Raw genomic sequence first — 16,352 nt, 5'->3', positions numbered from 1 at the left:
GGAGGTTGTGCTTTTAGTACAGTTTTAGTTAGTTTGCAGTATATAAACTTGTGAGATATAAAATGTGTTGAAATTTGTAACACAAGGGTAGTTGTTTAGCTTGTGGTTTAGATCAAATATTTTTTTTTCGCTATTTTTGCAATTTTAATTTAAAATTACATCATCTGGCACATAGACACTTGTTATGTTGAGGTTGACATTAATGGCAATATTAGGGCACTTTCTACTTTTTCACACTTAATTTAGATCTTAGGTTCAATGAATCGCTTTCATGGATGACAAATAGCTGTATTGTTCCTCTTATCCCTTGTAACCATCTGTGCCTGTGCTATCCAGTAATACAGCTGTGCTACATGCAGAATCGAAGTGACGAGGGTAATGAGCAAGGGAGAACAAATAAACAGGTGGCAGAAAGAAAGACAAGCAATTTGCCTTATCCATTTCTTGATCTTTCAAGATCTCTTGGGTAAGAGTCTGAGAATCCTGCAAGGATCTGTGTGTGTGTGTGTGTGTGTGTGTGTGTTTTCTGCAGGCGCACACATGAGTGTCTTGAGTTGGAATTACAGTGACTCTGGTCTAGAGCCCGACCGATTTATCGTTTTGCAAATATTATCGGCTGATATGAGCTAGTTGCAGATATATCTGCATCTGTGTTTATAACAGCCGATATATGATTATCAAAAAAGAAACAGCGAGTCGAATCCTTCCCTCAAGTCATGAGTGTTCTGGTGTTGCATAGTTTGCTCCTTTGTTGAAACCCTGCATCACCACAGAACAAAACATCAGTTGACCGCAGTCTACCGGAGCCACTGAGAGTAGCTCCTGGTAGCTCTCACGCTCAGTGTTCCTGGTGAGTTGCTCTTTTGTCATGTCAATTACATGACTTAAATAATAATAAAAATGGCCCTCATCACTTCTCCTCTTTGTAGACCAGACTTCCTAACCCTCCCGTTTTTCACTGCCCTCTCCAGGCTCACAGCAGAGTGTTTAATATTAAGGTAGTTGGCTGTTGGAGGCTACGCTGCTGACATTGTAGATTTATTTCTGAAACATGTGGCAGTTCTAGCGACCAGTCCTCTTATTTCTCTCAAATTTATTACTTCTAAATATTCTCTAACATCACACAACTCTGCCTGTTACAAAATTAACCACAAAGCTAATGGCATGTTTATCAGTGGAGGAGTGCTAATGTTAATGAACGAATGAACTACAACGTTAGTGTTTGACGTATTATATCTGAGAGGAGCTTCGGCGTGTCAGAAATGATTAAACCAGAAGGGACTTGTGAATAAACATGAGCTGAACAAGTATGTAACACGGCTTCTTGCCTAACAAAGTTATCTAAGTTAGCTCATCTTTCAAATGTGAAATTTCAAAGTTGCATGTCCTCGTTGTAGACAGTCATGTAGTATTAGATTAATTTAAGGTCAGCGTTTCCTGTGTGTCACTGTATCATAGACGCCATTTTTTAGAGCCAGGTTGTGGTTAGGAAATGGTTTCTCGTAGCTTTGGATAGAATTAACAGAGTGCTGGTGATAAAGTAGATGTAGAAAGTAGACATTGTGGTGGATTTTATGTAAGGTAATAACTACTGCATGACAAATATACATGAGAGAGGATATATTGTACTATTATTATTTTTAGTAGTAGTAGTTTATTAGTATTTTTTATAGTTTATGTTTTGCTGGCCCCCACAATATATGCACTATTTAATTTAATGTTAATTAGTAGTAGTACTCAAATCTGTTATTTTAAAATGTTTTCTGTAGTTTTATACATTTGACTCCTATTTATAAAAACTTTAATGTATTTTGCTGTAATTTAGTTCAAAGTGCTATTTCTAACTATAACAAGTTTCTTTTTATACTGCATTATGTCATGGTATCTTGGTATGGTCTCAACATAACAGATAGGTGATTATCTTTGTTTATGTTATGCATTTCTTAAAATAAAGGGAAAATAAATTTCGGCCGATATATTGGCATATCAGATTTTAAAATCCTCAAATATCAAAATCGGTATCGGACTTAAAAAACCCATATTGGTTGGGCTCTACTCTCGTCTGAATGTAATGATCTGGCATTCGTTTGTCACAGTCACAACCAGACAGCTTATGTAACCACAAATGAACAGCAGACCTAGCGCTATCAAGCACCCTGTATCAGGTACAATGTGATCCACCACACACCTGCAATCATCGAGAGCCCCTGAAACAGGATATACAGTAGCATTGTTGGGGTTCAGAGAGGGCAGCTCTGAGGTTTTCTATCAGATAACCAGCCGCAATTGTGCTAGGTGGACTTTAGTTGCGTTTCTGAAAGACCAGCTTGAAAGGTTGCCCCGTAAAGGTCACCGCTTAGACCTGATTGCTTTCTTTTTGTGATCTTGATCCTTTGTTCTTTGCAGTATTCTTCACACAGCACTCAGATATCATTGTTAAATGATTCTGTGGTTATGTCATTGTGCAACCTAAAGATAAGGGAAGGGAAAAGGTGAAATGCAAGCAGTGAGAGCCCAGCTGTCCACACATGTGCTCGCTTACACACACACACACACACACACACACACAGATACACTTATTTCATGTTATGATGGATTCTATGAGGCTGATCATTACATTAGAGATGAATATCTGCACAAAAGTGAAAGGAGCGTTATACAAGACAATGAATAGTATAGGTTGTCACCTATGTGCTGTAAACATATTAATGGCTAATTGCAAATACTTTATATGTCTTTAACTGCTTACTTTAAGATGAAGAAATAGTCACTCAAAAGATTATATTGTCATGTGTCGCATATGCTTGAGGTCGTATTGTTTCAAGAATATTCTATAACATACATATAATTATTTGTTAACAAGACTGACACTCTACAGCCACATGTCTGTGCACCATCTTTCCGTAACATTTGTTAATTAGCACAAAACACAAAGTACAGTAATGTCATTAGTTTTGCAAGTATTTATTATATACCCAAGTGTTGGATAAATTACTGTAAAACTTGGACCTGATTATGGCAATAGATTAAAAGCTAAGGGATCACCAAAGTTCAAGTACAATTCATCCTGAGGGTGACATGAGTGAAACGCAAAACAAATTTCATGACAGGCCATCCAAGTCCATCTAAGTAGTCAAGACATTTCAGTGAAAACCACAAATGTCAACCTGATGGTGCTGTTAAAGGAAAAGTCAGGAAGTCACCAAAGTCAGTAGGATTCATATTCTGGCAGGCATCATTGCTGGAATAAATCTATTTGGAAATCAATTTCAGTTTCAGATATTTCAGTCTGGACTGAAGTGGTGGACTGACCTAAGGACATTGCCATTGGAAGGAGAAGATAGATTTGGTGGAAAGTTCCTCCATTTGCCCAACTGACCATTTCTTAGTGTGAATCAAACTATTTTTTTAAAGGATTTTAAACAGTGAAAGGTTTTTGATTTGTTGCTATTTCATGGCTTACAGTATACCGCTCTACTGTGGAGATTTTGAAAATTCAAAATATTTTCTAGGATTCAAATAATACCTTGGTGTTGCATTGATGATCATCCCCAGTTGCACACACATTCACAAAGCAGCTGAAACTGAATTGGAAACACACTTCAATGGCTACAACACATGTCACATGGATATGAGGGTTAAATGAGGATGGTGTCTCGGGGGAAAAACAAGATAAAAGACACACAGATAATAGTCCCTATCTTAATCTCTCCAACACATGCATGGTCATGGGATGTAACCTCATGACCTTTGACGTGTGGTTGACATGCTTCAGCCCTATTGTTCTGATTCAGACCCCATCTGCATGTTTTTGTTTAAAAAAGACATGTCCTTCTCTATCTGCTGCCATGTGGTGTTGTTGTCTGGTCTTTCAGAGCCGTTCTTTTTATCACTTTTTATCAGTCTGTATTTGTAACTGCTGTATTTGTCTTCTTAAGTGACTATTGTCTTGTTAATTACACTTAAATGTTTATTAAGATATGACCTGAGTTTCTTTCCAGTCTTACCTGCTGGCAGTTAGACCAGATGGAAGTCTGATTGTGAAGATCATGGAGAATAGTTTAGTACAAGAGAGAAAAATACTTAATTTTGTTTCTAATCAAGCTCTTTGTGTTATTACAGTGTGAGTGGTGGCCAGTGAGCTGAATGGCCTTTATATCCAATTGCTCTTTTGTCATTTTATTAGTTATCCAAGCCATCATTTAGGTGTAATGAAACCAAAGCTTATAAAAGTCATGCTACATGACTGCTGACTTTTGTGGGTCTGTCTTGGCAGCGTTTGCCACTTGGCACACAATAGTGGAACGAGTCAAAGAGAACCAGCCTGGGTAGGCCAGCTTGTGAAACCGTACCACATCCAGGCTTTGAATTATGGATCCACGGTGGGATTTAGCGGTGCTATAATCAGTAAGATGGCCAACCAAGTCAACCCTGCTGCTTTAACGACCAGACCAGCAGGTCCTGTTGATTAGAAAACCCATCAGCCGAGAATGGCGCTGTGCAAGGGTGCTTCATTGCACCCAGCTGCTTTTTATGGCATTTAGATAACTCCATCACGCTAATTGCTTTCATGTCGCTGCATAAGCAAGCTGTTGTTTTGAGTTTGGCTGATCTGTGAGGATATGAATATTTTAGGAGCCCCTTTTTTTTTCATAGCCACGGCGTGTAAATTTATGCTCTGACCATTTGTTTTGTCATCCCCCGGGGTCAGGTTAAATTGAGTCAAGCCCTGCATCCAAGTGTATAGTGGGTGTAGCATGTGATGGCCATTGTGAAAGGGGACAGCATGATTAAAACTGCTAAAAATGATACCACGTTTACAGAGGCTGTCGACCAGGAAATTACTTTCCTTTTTACCTCATGCAGTTCTTGGGTCATTTAGGCATCTAGCCCGCTTGTGTCAAAATTGACATCTCCTTTAGTGGCGGCTATGAATTAGTCAGCGGTCATCGAGAAAGGGGTGATTAATCCCAGTAGAAAGAACAACAGGGCCCAATTTAGACCCCAGTGGAAAATCTGTCCTTGACATCAGTCAAGGTATTATATGTTATCGAACTGGACTATTGTTGAGCAATTTCTTTGTCTGCTAATATTCTGATGTTTCCTAATCTTTGACAGATGATGCTTAACAAGTTGAACCAGCTACTTCCCTCCTGGCAGAATTGCAGATAGGTCAGACAGAATTAACCACCATCGTGGACATTTGGAAATCACGCTAAGGACTCTACTCACACTGTTTCTATCGTCTACCTGACATAGTTTCAACTGTCAAATCATTCTTGATCGAAATAATTGTCTACCTAGACTGGCTTTCAACAGGGTAAGGTCAGACAATTTACTATAGGAGGTTAGATAAATAGATACATCTGCAAAGTCTTCACATTAGAGTCACAGCCAATGTCCCTGTAACTAAACATCATTGTCATAATTACAGCTTGCACACTACTTTGTTCGATAACAGAGACACCAGTGAGACATTTCTATTCATCTTATCAGGGTCTATGGTTAATGTGTTTGCTGTATTGTGCATGTTGTGTTTATAGAGTGGTTGCTGTGCAGCTGTTCACTGATTCACAGCCCAGTTTTAAGCCTGTTGGATTCATGATTCAGGCGCAAATAGGGGGGACTATCAGCTTTTCTACAGTGACTGACTGTAACTTCTACACTAACTGACATTTTGATCAGCTGATATCTGTGTTTAACACATAATCATAACACTTAATCTGTGGCTTGGCCAGTCCATGTGGAAAGAAATCATAGGCTTTATCCAGGCATAGAAATGAATTGGTTTTGTGTTTGTGTGAGGATGTTCATTTAGTATCACTTACCTCTTTGCAATAACATGACCTTGTACCAAATACAGAGAACAATTGGGGAAATGTAGTTCAAAGTTCAAATGTTCAAAAAGAATACCAAGATGCATGGAGACAGTTTTGTTTTGTTCGATCAACAGTCCAAAAACCAAAGATCATAATAGAAGTTATCTCAAGGCACTTTCCATAGAGTATGTCTAGACTACTAGACCTACTCATTATAATATTCATTCGAGGAAGGGTAAAATCAAGGGCAACTGGAATCAGTTGAAGGTATTTGAAGCGGATTTGTCCCTCATCTGAGAGACTTCTTCAGTTCCGACTGACTGTTAGGGAAATATCATAAAAGAGAAAGAATACCAGAAAATATGCACAATCAACAAGCTGGAACCAGGTCATTTCTGCTTAAAACCAGCTCAAACGAGTTGCCGATAAATTTTCTGTAGATTGACTAATCAATTAATCGGCTAACAGTTCTATTAAGATCTGTTGCACTCTGGATGATAAAATGAAGTTCGTCAGTGAACAAGACAGGTGCCACTGTCTGAATGTTTTTAGTGTAGAAAATACAACAGATGACACCTCCTCTCATTCATACACCCAAGCACACTGTGGAGGAGTGCAGACCTCAACTCCTGTGGTCAGTCATGCCACCCTGCTTGCACAGACTTGCTTGTTGCAGAGGACATGAAATGCTGCTTTCTTAGTTGCTATGTGTGTATGAGTAGATGTTTCCATGCAACTGTGTGAGAAAGCGAGAGGATGTGCGGGAGATTTAATGAGACTGCCATGTTTCCAAATGCTCCTTAACCTGTTCTGTCCACTTGACATCAGCGCTCAACAACCAAGAGCGACCTGTACTTCACCCCAGATTGTTTGTTTCTTAGAAGCCTACTATGATCTACTGGGAAGGGCACCTGTGTTGACTAAACAAAAAGGATAAGTTGGCATTGAAACCCTGAGGCACATGCTGCCACATGGTGTACTGTCATTAGAGCCAGCACCTTACAGTCTTATCAGAAGACTTTAAGAAAATTAGTGGTACAGAACCTGCCCAAGCAACAGGTGCTGTGTGGATGTTCATGGGTGTAGCCGTGGAAAGTTGTAACTCAAGAAACACAGATGACAGATGGGACAAGAAGTGTTATCAACACCCTTGACCTTGATCATTTTCCCAAGTGCGTGCACATGGACAAAACTGGGCATGGATGCGCACAGTATTTGATACCTACTGTACATGCAATTATGTGAGAGCATACTCATCAGATTTCGCAAGGAACACAATTGCACATGCACACAGCATGCATGCAATGTTCACACTAAGCTGGTTTCACCTTGCGTCCACTTTTAATTTAAATTTTTCACACCAGAAAACTGCTCTACACAATGGACACATTTGGAAACACCATTGTCACATTTTAGTGTGGATGAGGACGCTTTTCTAAAACGATGATGCATGTTGTCTCATACATGGGTGGATGTTATGTCGAAGTAATAAGAATAAGTCATTTTTGTCCCCAGCTCTGCAGGTGCTGCATTGATTTGTTGTTATGTTGTCAAATGACTTATTTAGATGCAGCAGTGAAGGAATTACTGTTTACCTTAGTTAACAGGTACTGTATGAGCCATAGTCATGTTGCTACTTTATACTCATGCAGTCTGTCAACAAAAACACAGAAAAAAGATGGAAACAGCCAAATTGTGTCTTCTTCTTTATTGAAACAGAAGACATCACATACAGTGGGAAGGTGATGGAACAGCGGTTTAGTGTAAACTGCTGAGACCTGATTCTGCTCCCCAGATGGTGGTTGTAATTCACAATTTTGTTGTTTGCAACTAGGCTTGTGACAATTTCAGATGTAGGACATAATTGCTAATGCCCCTGCTGATTTAAAGATTCTTTATTTTTGTTTATTGTGCGTGTGTGTTGGTTCAAAATGTATTGTGTATAAAAATATGTATAAAAAGCCTAATCAGTCTGTAAGGTAATCCTAAACTTCCTAAATATTTGTTTTACATTTAGAACTGGAATCTGATCTAATAGCAAACCCTCCCTCCCTCCAGGTATTTTCTGTGTGTCTGTAGATTGTACCAACTGCTGTGAAGTCACATTTTAACTATGCTGAAAGAGACAAAAAACGGTCTTTAGTTTTATTTATCAATGGAGTCACCTGTGCTATGTAAGACAAACTCTAGTTTTTTGACAAACTAATTCCTCTGACTGAGGTCTTCAGATTGGTCTATGAAGTGCCTCTAACCTTAAGTGCTTCTGATACTAAGAGAAGTATATCTTTCCTGTGAAATGCGATCAGAACTCGGGCGTCATTGCATCTGGATGGCATGCAAGCAGGAAGTTAAGAGAATGGGGAGAAAGAAGAGGGGTAGGAAGTATTTTCAGAAGTTCTACTTGTGTCTTGAGCCTAATTTAGCCTCATTGTCTCTGTACAGAGAACAATACACTCTTCCAGGAAAAAAATGCATGACATATCTGGAGCCCAGTAAAGGAGTAAAGTCCATGGACGAACAAGTAGCATCGTTTCATTCATTTCCCCTACCTCTCCATCTTTTCTCTTCTCCCTATCTCTCCTCTTGAATTTCAATTGAGAGGCTTCAAAGTGAGCGGCTCAGTGGTTGAGGGGGTCATCAAACAAGCCGGGTGCTTCAGTGTTACAGGCTGCAGAGGACTCTCCTGGTCCACTGCTAAACAAAACTGATAAGCTGAAAAATATGGCAAACTCCCAGCTGCCCAACAGTCATATCTGAAATAAACCCAAAGGTCCTCTGTACTGTCTTATTTTTTTAATCATTATTGACTTTTCTGCCCTTTCCATAGCACGAGATTTAAACCCAAACCCCTGTGAAGGGAATAATTTTCTTTTAGCTGTGGACAACCTGTCAAGTCAGTTGCACCCACTCTGATTTAGTGAATTGTCAACAGCATTATAATATTTTCCTGTTGTGTCATGCTGTGCAGCATCTGTTCAGAATTTGTCCCTGAAATATTCTTTGGGAGAGCTGTGATGTACCATTGATTATGGGTTAGGCTTAGGCTTTGTCAAACAGCACAATTGGAACAATGAAACATCCCAATCTCCATCTAGTCATATACTGCTCACACTTTCACATGCACGAAAACCCATTTTTGGGATGCTACATTATGAATGTCCTTGATGGTTAGGTCATCCTGTCCGATAAGCAACATTCAGATTATGGCAGAGTGAATGCCCATTTGCGCACACACGGTAAGAAGTGTCCCTGATCTGGACAGGGGCTGTTTCTGACAGCCTGTCATACATTGGAGAACACAGTTTCCATTGACATTTTTTTATAATATTTCTTAAAATTATTGGTAATGAAACGTTGGAAGAAATACTGACTGAAAGGTAGGAAAGTGCTACTAAGTTTAGTTTGCTGATTAGTTTTTTTAACAGTTTTAGTCCTAAAAAGAATTGAATATTATTAATATCAGTGAATATTGCAAATATTTCCTGTTTCTCTCTGTCCTTGCTTTTAAATAGGGCATTTCTTTTCTCCATTCTAGCTACCAGTCATTTTCTTAATCTGATCTGAATACACAAAAATCCATGTGCACCGGACTCATTTGAAACTATACAGTAGTGTTTTAGGAAAATAGATAAATAAATAAGATACACAGTATGATTACAAATTAGTGTAAGGTTGATTGTGAGTGTATTTATTTTCACCATAATCTTGTAACTACCAGCTACAACAAGCAGGCTGCACAGAACAACACCATCCTAAGTCAGTTAAGATGTTTCCTCAATGCCACCTGCTTTAATTGTGTGAAAGCTAGTTAAGAAGATTGCAGAGAAGTCAAAACAGTGAGGACCATGACTGGGTACATGAGCTCATCTGATTGGACTGTAGGGCTACATTTAAACAAAAGGTTCAACACCACTGCATCAGATAAACCTGCCAGAATCTTACAACTGACTGAGCTGGCAGCTATGACCATGTGATGGCTTTTAATGTCCTGTTGTACACCACATGCAAAGTGTTTCTATAGAACAGACATCTGCAACAAACAGAGAGCCATCTGCATTTTGTATTAGCTTGACCTGACAGCTGATTCTCCATCTGTGCGCTGTACCTGTAATCCAAACAAACACTAAATGATAAGAGAAGCTCCCACTACCTATAATCTCACCGGAATCTAGTTGAGACAGTAATTTTGTGTTTCAGTAACGTTCCGACCGTCCTTTTGGTCATTTACTTATGCCATATTTTCAAGCAGACTCTCACCTCACTGAATTGAGCTCACATTTTCTTAACTTAGCTTAACTTTCCACAGTGATTGACAAGAGACATATCTTCAAGTTAATTAGCTGCTCACTGACGTCAATTTGTGCCTGGAGACATAATACCCACTCATACCGTGTACCTCTTTTTTTCCCATTCTCTTGTCTCTCTTTCCTTTCTTTGCCTTCCTCTTCATCATTAGATGGTGGTTCTGATGGACCCCATGGAAGACCCGGATGACATCCTGCGTGCCAACCGCTCCAGGGAGAAGACTTACATGTTTGACGTGGCGTTTGACTACTCAGCCAGTCAGGTCAGTCAAAAAGTAAAAGTTCAAATAAAAACAGAAACTATATGAAATCTAAACAGGTGTGGCACAGCATGTGCACTTGAACCCTTGAAGTTTATTTTCTTCTTCCGGTGCAGGAGGAGGTGTACCGAGCTACAACCAAAGGGCTGATTGAAGGCCTCATCTCAGGCTACAATGCCACCGTGTTTGCCTACGGACCCACAGGTTTGTGTGTGTGAGTGAGTTACACAGAACTCACAAACACAACTAAGCACGGTCTGAATGGAGGTGTGTTAGATTTCTGGTGCATAATCTCTGGTCAGCCTCTTTTGAGTCGTTTAGTCAGCACACTCTCAGGAAAAGGTGAGACACCTTATTCGCATCTGCTTTGGTTTTAAATTGTAGTGCAGGTCTGATTAGAAAATGAGTCATGCTTTACCTCCCACGTTTCCAGCAGGTAGGGACAGATTGTCAAAGACTACTTGAGATCCGCAGCTCTTTGTCTCTTCTCGTTGGGAAGTAAACAGGGGTTTTAGTGTGTGTGTGTGTGTGTGTGTGTGTATGTGTTCGTTTACACCATGTGACAGTGTGGTCAGGCCAGCCAAGGACAAATTAAGACAGCACTGTTTACACCATGTGCAAAAGTGTGGTCAGAGCAGCCAAGGACAAATTAAGATGGCACATCCTGTGCTGACACTGTAAACAAGTTTAGCTTTAGCATTTAGCTTTCATAAGGCGGTTTGGTTTAAAATATAGTATTAACTTTGGTTAACCAATTTTAAATACTGTATCATGAGTGATATCCTTAATACTGCATTCATTCATTTATTTGGTTTTTGGGGCCAAAAGATCTTCTTAGTATCACCTTCTAAAATAGAAAACATAGCTTAGCACACGTTTGCCTGTTTACACATCCATGAGACACAGAGCACACGGTCATTCATTTGAAAAGTTTTCTTTTAACTCTGGTCTAGTGTCCAAAAACTCAAAAATATCTGGCTAATTAGCTGTTAAATGGTCCACTATGTTAAACAGCTAATCGCTAACGCTGATGACAGCGGTGAGAAAGAACTAAAACAGTAAACTTACTGACATAAAACCAGAGTCATTACAAGTTCCACTATGTATCTCCCAGGTCGCCATTTAGAGTCCAGCATGGACCTTTGCAGAAGGTGCCCCTGAGCAAGGCACTGAACCCATAACTGCTCCCTGGGCGTTACTTACTCCTGATTAGGTTGGGTAAAATGCAGAGGAAAAATTTCGGATGCATTGTACTGTGTAAAATTGTATATGGCCAATAATGTTAATTAAACAGATCCGATATATATAATTGGAGCATGACAGACTAGACATTTTTTTCTTTGTTTTTTTTTTCTATGGTGTATTTTCAGGTTGTGGGAAGACATATACCATGTTGGGGACAGACAAGGAGCCAGGCATCTACGTTCGAACGCTGAATGACCTGTTCCGTGCCATCGAGGAGACCAGTGACGACATGCTGTATAGCGTCTCCATGTCCTATCTGGAGGTCAGGATTTCAGTTTTCCACAACTTGTCTCCACATTTATTCTCCTCACTCCCAACATCTACTTAATGCAGTGGTGACACATCTCCTAATGACCATGTAGTCAAAATGTAATAGCTATTGACTTGATTGCTTACTCAGTGTTCAAAGATTTCTTCTGATTTGGTCACATTTGAGTTGTCTTTATCTATCTCTGTTTCTGTCAGCATCACAATTAGAACTTTGTCTTTCACCATCACATATTCACACTGATAAGATCTGAGGTTGTTAGCTAATGCCAATTGCAGGTAGGTCCTACTGGTGTCCTTTTACGCTAGCCTGGCATTCGTTTCACGTCTGAAATGAGCTGAGACAGCATCCTTACCCACACCCTGTAGAGAAGCCCAGACACAGATGAACAGACTTTGTAGAACACCACACTGCTAGATGTGTGTGTTTTATATGCCTCTTGATTCTTTTATATCTGGTCTTGATGCCTTGTTTATGTCTTACATAAAGCACTTTGAATTGCCTTTTAAATTGTTGTTGAAAAGAGATGTACAAATGCACTTACCTTGATTAAAGGCATACTGCTGATACAAAAATCTTTTTGAAGTCAAATACAAAGTGGTAGTCAGACATAGATTACCACCATTAAACCATCAGCTGTTGTTTTTGTGGTTTTTCCCCAACTGACCCTTATCATTGGATATTTAGCAGCTTAGCCATGTTGCAGGAATTTCATCCATTTGTTGTTTTTTTCCCCTCTACCTTTTCGTTTCTATTTTTTGTTAGGCTAAAAATGCCAGTACTACTTCAAACTATCAAAAGTTGTCTCAATTTATATTACTTTTTTTAGCTCGTTGTGTCAGGGGCTTTAGGTGGAGTTGTTTTTTGAGCAAAGTGGCATGAATAGAGACGTTTTGAAGACATCACAAAGGTAATAATGCAACCAGACTGTCACACAAAATTACTTTAACGACAGGATGTTTGTCTTTCTTATGTCTGTTGTCTTTACATTATCTGTCACTTAACACCACTATAGCTTGGACAAGACTTACAAACTTTCTAACACAGTAAGTAACCGATCACACACTGTAGGTGTATATGTGCTTTTGTTGCACAGAAGCCCACAGTACTGTTGGGTGTGGAGTGATCTGTGGTCCTGTTGGCTGAGTGATTACCGCTGCCTTTGTTACTTGATGATGAACCACAGATAAGACAGCAGGCTGATGATGGTGGTTTCTCTGTATGCCTGCTGGCTGTGGTTCCAAACCTCATTACTGAGAAGCAGGTACAGCTCAGACTGCGTGTTTAATGACAAAGCCCTAAATAGCACTTGATACAATGGAGATGGTTCATTTGACTCTGATAGCAGTAACTGAGCCTGACTACTTTGACTTGGTACTCCCATTTAAAGAGGCCATTTTTGGCTTTTCATGACTTTGGTCAATTTGAAATTAGTATAGTTGTACACATAGGTTTTAATGTATATGACAGACTTTGCATGGAGCTATTTTAAATACAGAAAATATTATATCATGTTCAGTTAAGTTCAGTTCAGTTCATTTATTATTATCCCAAGTGGGAAACTCGATTTGCAGTCAGGGCACAAGATAAAACATACATACAATGATCAGAATAAACAATACAACAACGTCTTGGCGAGGTCTCCCTCGGAAAAGAGATTTCAATCTCAAGGGACTTCCTGGTTAAATAAAGGTTAAATAAAATTAAAAAAACAAATACGCAAAAAAGACACACAAAAATAAAATAAAATGTAACCAGTACATACAGTACAAATAAGTAAGCCTACCATGAAAACATAAAACAATCTCTAAATATGATGTTACCTGAGACAATTTAGCAGGGTTATTGCACAGGGAACAAAGGAGTTTTTGCTCCTATTGCACTTTGATCGTGTAGCTCTAAATCTACGACCTGAGGGAATAATTTCAAACTCAGAATGTAGAGGATGGTTTTTACAGTCTAGTTTAAACCTGGACTTACAGAGAACCTGCTGTTCAAAGCAGTCAGGGGAGTCTGTGAGATACCTATAACCTCACCAGCCACCTTCACAATATTGTTTAGGTGGTTTTTGTCCCTAATGTTCAGGTTTCCATACCATGCAATCATAGAAAAAGTAAGGACAGATTCAATAAAAGAAAACAAACACATCATTGTCTTGTCAACATCGAAAACATTTTACTTCCTGAGGAAATGCAAACGTTGCTGCATCAGAATTAGCATAAAATTTCAGGTCACTATCAATGATTGTTCATAAATATTGATACTTACAAATTCAATATCGGTTCCTTTATGAAGGTCTGAGACAGTGATTTGGATGACTTCCTTCTAAAATCTATGATTATATCCTTGGTCTTTGTAGTGTTTAATTGGAGGAAGGCCTCATCACACCATATAACAAAATCATCTACCACTGGCCCGTGCTCAGATTCAGTCTTGTTAAGCAAGCTGATGATAACTGGATCATCAGCAAATTTCAGGATGTGCCTGTCCTCGTGCTGGCTTCTACAGTCAGTGGTGTAGAGAATATACAGCAGAGGGGACAGGACACAGCCCTGAGGAGAGCCAGCGGAGGAGGAGCGCTGATCTGACAGAAAGCCATTTACTCTCACCCTCTGAAACTTACACGTTAAAAAATCTACAATCCAGCCCACAAAGTTAACATCAAGATTAAAATAAATGAGCGATTTCCTGGCTAATACATGTGGCTGGATAGTATTAAATGCAGATGAAAAATCCAAAAACAAAAAAGTCTAGCATGTGTACCGGGACTTTCTAGATGACTGTACAGGAAGTTGAGTAATGTGATTTGGGCATCCTCTACTCCCATCCCAGCTCTATATGCAAACTGCATGGGGTCCAGAGCTTCCCCCACCATCTCTAACAATTCCCCTTTAACCAATGATTGCATGACCAGTGATGTCAATGCCACTGGTCTTAAGTCATTTAGCTCTTTTGGGTTTCCACATTTTGTCTTGGAACCCTTCGCTGCTCCAAAGACATCAGATTTGTCTTTGTGGGGAGGGCAGACTCTGCATATTTCCCTGAGTTCATCTGCAAAATCCTCTGTATCAAATTGTAAATAAAAAGTATTAAGTGCGTCAGCTAAGTCTTTGTTACCATCATAACCTGCAATGTTAAATGACTTGTTTTCCGGTTTTTCATTTTTCTCATTCCATCTCAAGCTCTGTACAGTCAAAGCATCCCTGTAGTACAGAGACAGCATCTTCACTCCAGACCTTGATTTCTCTTGTCTTCACCTTAAGTCTGTATTAAGTACTGTCCTGTATACAGTGATAGATGGTACTGTAGTTGGAGGAACCAAGGGGGTCCTAGGAGAAGCCTTGTATGCTTCTATTATAGAACAATAACACAAGTCTAGAGTCTTATTTTTTCTCGTCGGGCAGTTAACATACTGGTAAAGGTTCAGTGATTTTTTAAGTTTACAGTTATTAAAATCTCCCATTAAAAAACACGGAGCATCAGGGGAACGGTACTGAAGTCTTTGATTCACTCTTTTGGGTGTATATACACCACTGTCACAAATAGCTGTGGAAACTCCCTGGGGAGATAAACGGACAACAGTTATATGTCAGCTGAGCATATGGATGCCCTGATGGAGACATTATTGCACCACCGCTGATTTATGTGTACACATACTCCCCCTCCTTGGGATTTCCCCATAGTATTTGTATGCACCAAAGCCGCTGATTGTCAGATCTGAGTCGGTATCTTTTGAGGTAAGCCATGTCTCGCTGAAGGCCATAATGCAGGCATCTCTATATTCATGTAGATAGTTTGTGTTAGCCTGCAGCTCGTCTGTCTTATTTATTGCGCCGCAGTTTGTAACATTTTAATCTTTGTCGAACACCTCTTTTCCCTGTGATCATCCATCTGCATGTCCACACGGTTCTGTGCGTCCCATTACATTAGGAACTCCCAAGAGTATTGTCTTACTGTGCGTTGTAACTGAGGTTGAACGCCACAGATCCATAAAACAGTCCATAAAATAACCACGTAAATTATCTCCATAATGACTGTGAACCTTTTAGTGATTTTAAGTGAACAAGTTGTTGTATAATTTGCTCCCAAAAGTCGTTCTGGAAAATATGGCAGCATTAATATAAAGAAAAAATTTGAAATTGACTTTTTTTTTTCCAATTATTAGGTTGTCAGGAAATGAAATTAAAGTGAGAGAAAAAGAGACAAAGGACGAGCAAAGTGTTCAGAGAGATAGAAAAAAAAGGGATACAGACAGAAAGGAAGGGGCAGATGATGAATATAACCTTGTATAAAAAGAGCAAATATGAAAAAAGCATTAAACCTTAAACTGAAAATGAAAATGGAACAGAAATTGAAATTAAATTTTGTGTCTTCAGTGCCAAACACTGTTATTATGTTCAATGATTGACAATCTCTTTAGTAGCACTGGGGGTGGGTGGAAGTGAAAATGTTTATG

The 16,352-nt window shown here is 39.3% G+C and overlaps 1 protein-coding gene across 1 annotated transcript in view; it reads left to right on the top strand.

Annotated features, from left to right (window-relative positions):
* Nucleotides 1-16,352, top strand: part of kif19 (kinesin family member 19) — a 38,369-nt gene that overhangs the window by 12,103 nt on the left and 9,914 nt on the right. Inside the window, exons 3-5 of the mRNA XM_046069592.1 lie at nt 10,276-10,386; nt 10,500-10,587; nt 11,754-11,890. Of these exons, the coding sequence (XP_045925548.1) occupies nt 10,276-10,386; nt 10,500-10,587; nt 11,754-11,890 (336 nt within the window). The remainder of the gene's footprint in view (nt 1-10,275; nt 10,387-10,499; nt 10,588-11,753; nt 11,891-16,352) is intronic.

The sequence above is a fragment of the Micropterus dolomieu genome, linkage group LG14, assembly GCF_021292245.1.
Source record: "Micropterus dolomieu isolate WLL.071019.BEF.003 ecotype Adirondacks linkage group LG14, ASM2129224v1, whole genome shotgun sequence".
Lineage (NCBI taxonomy): Eukaryota > Metazoa > Chordata > Actinopteri > Centrarchiformes > Centrarchidae > Micropterus > Micropterus dolomieu.
The sequence above is the reverse complement of the archived record's forward strand: the minus strand, read 5'-3'. Positions and strand labels throughout refer to the sequence as shown.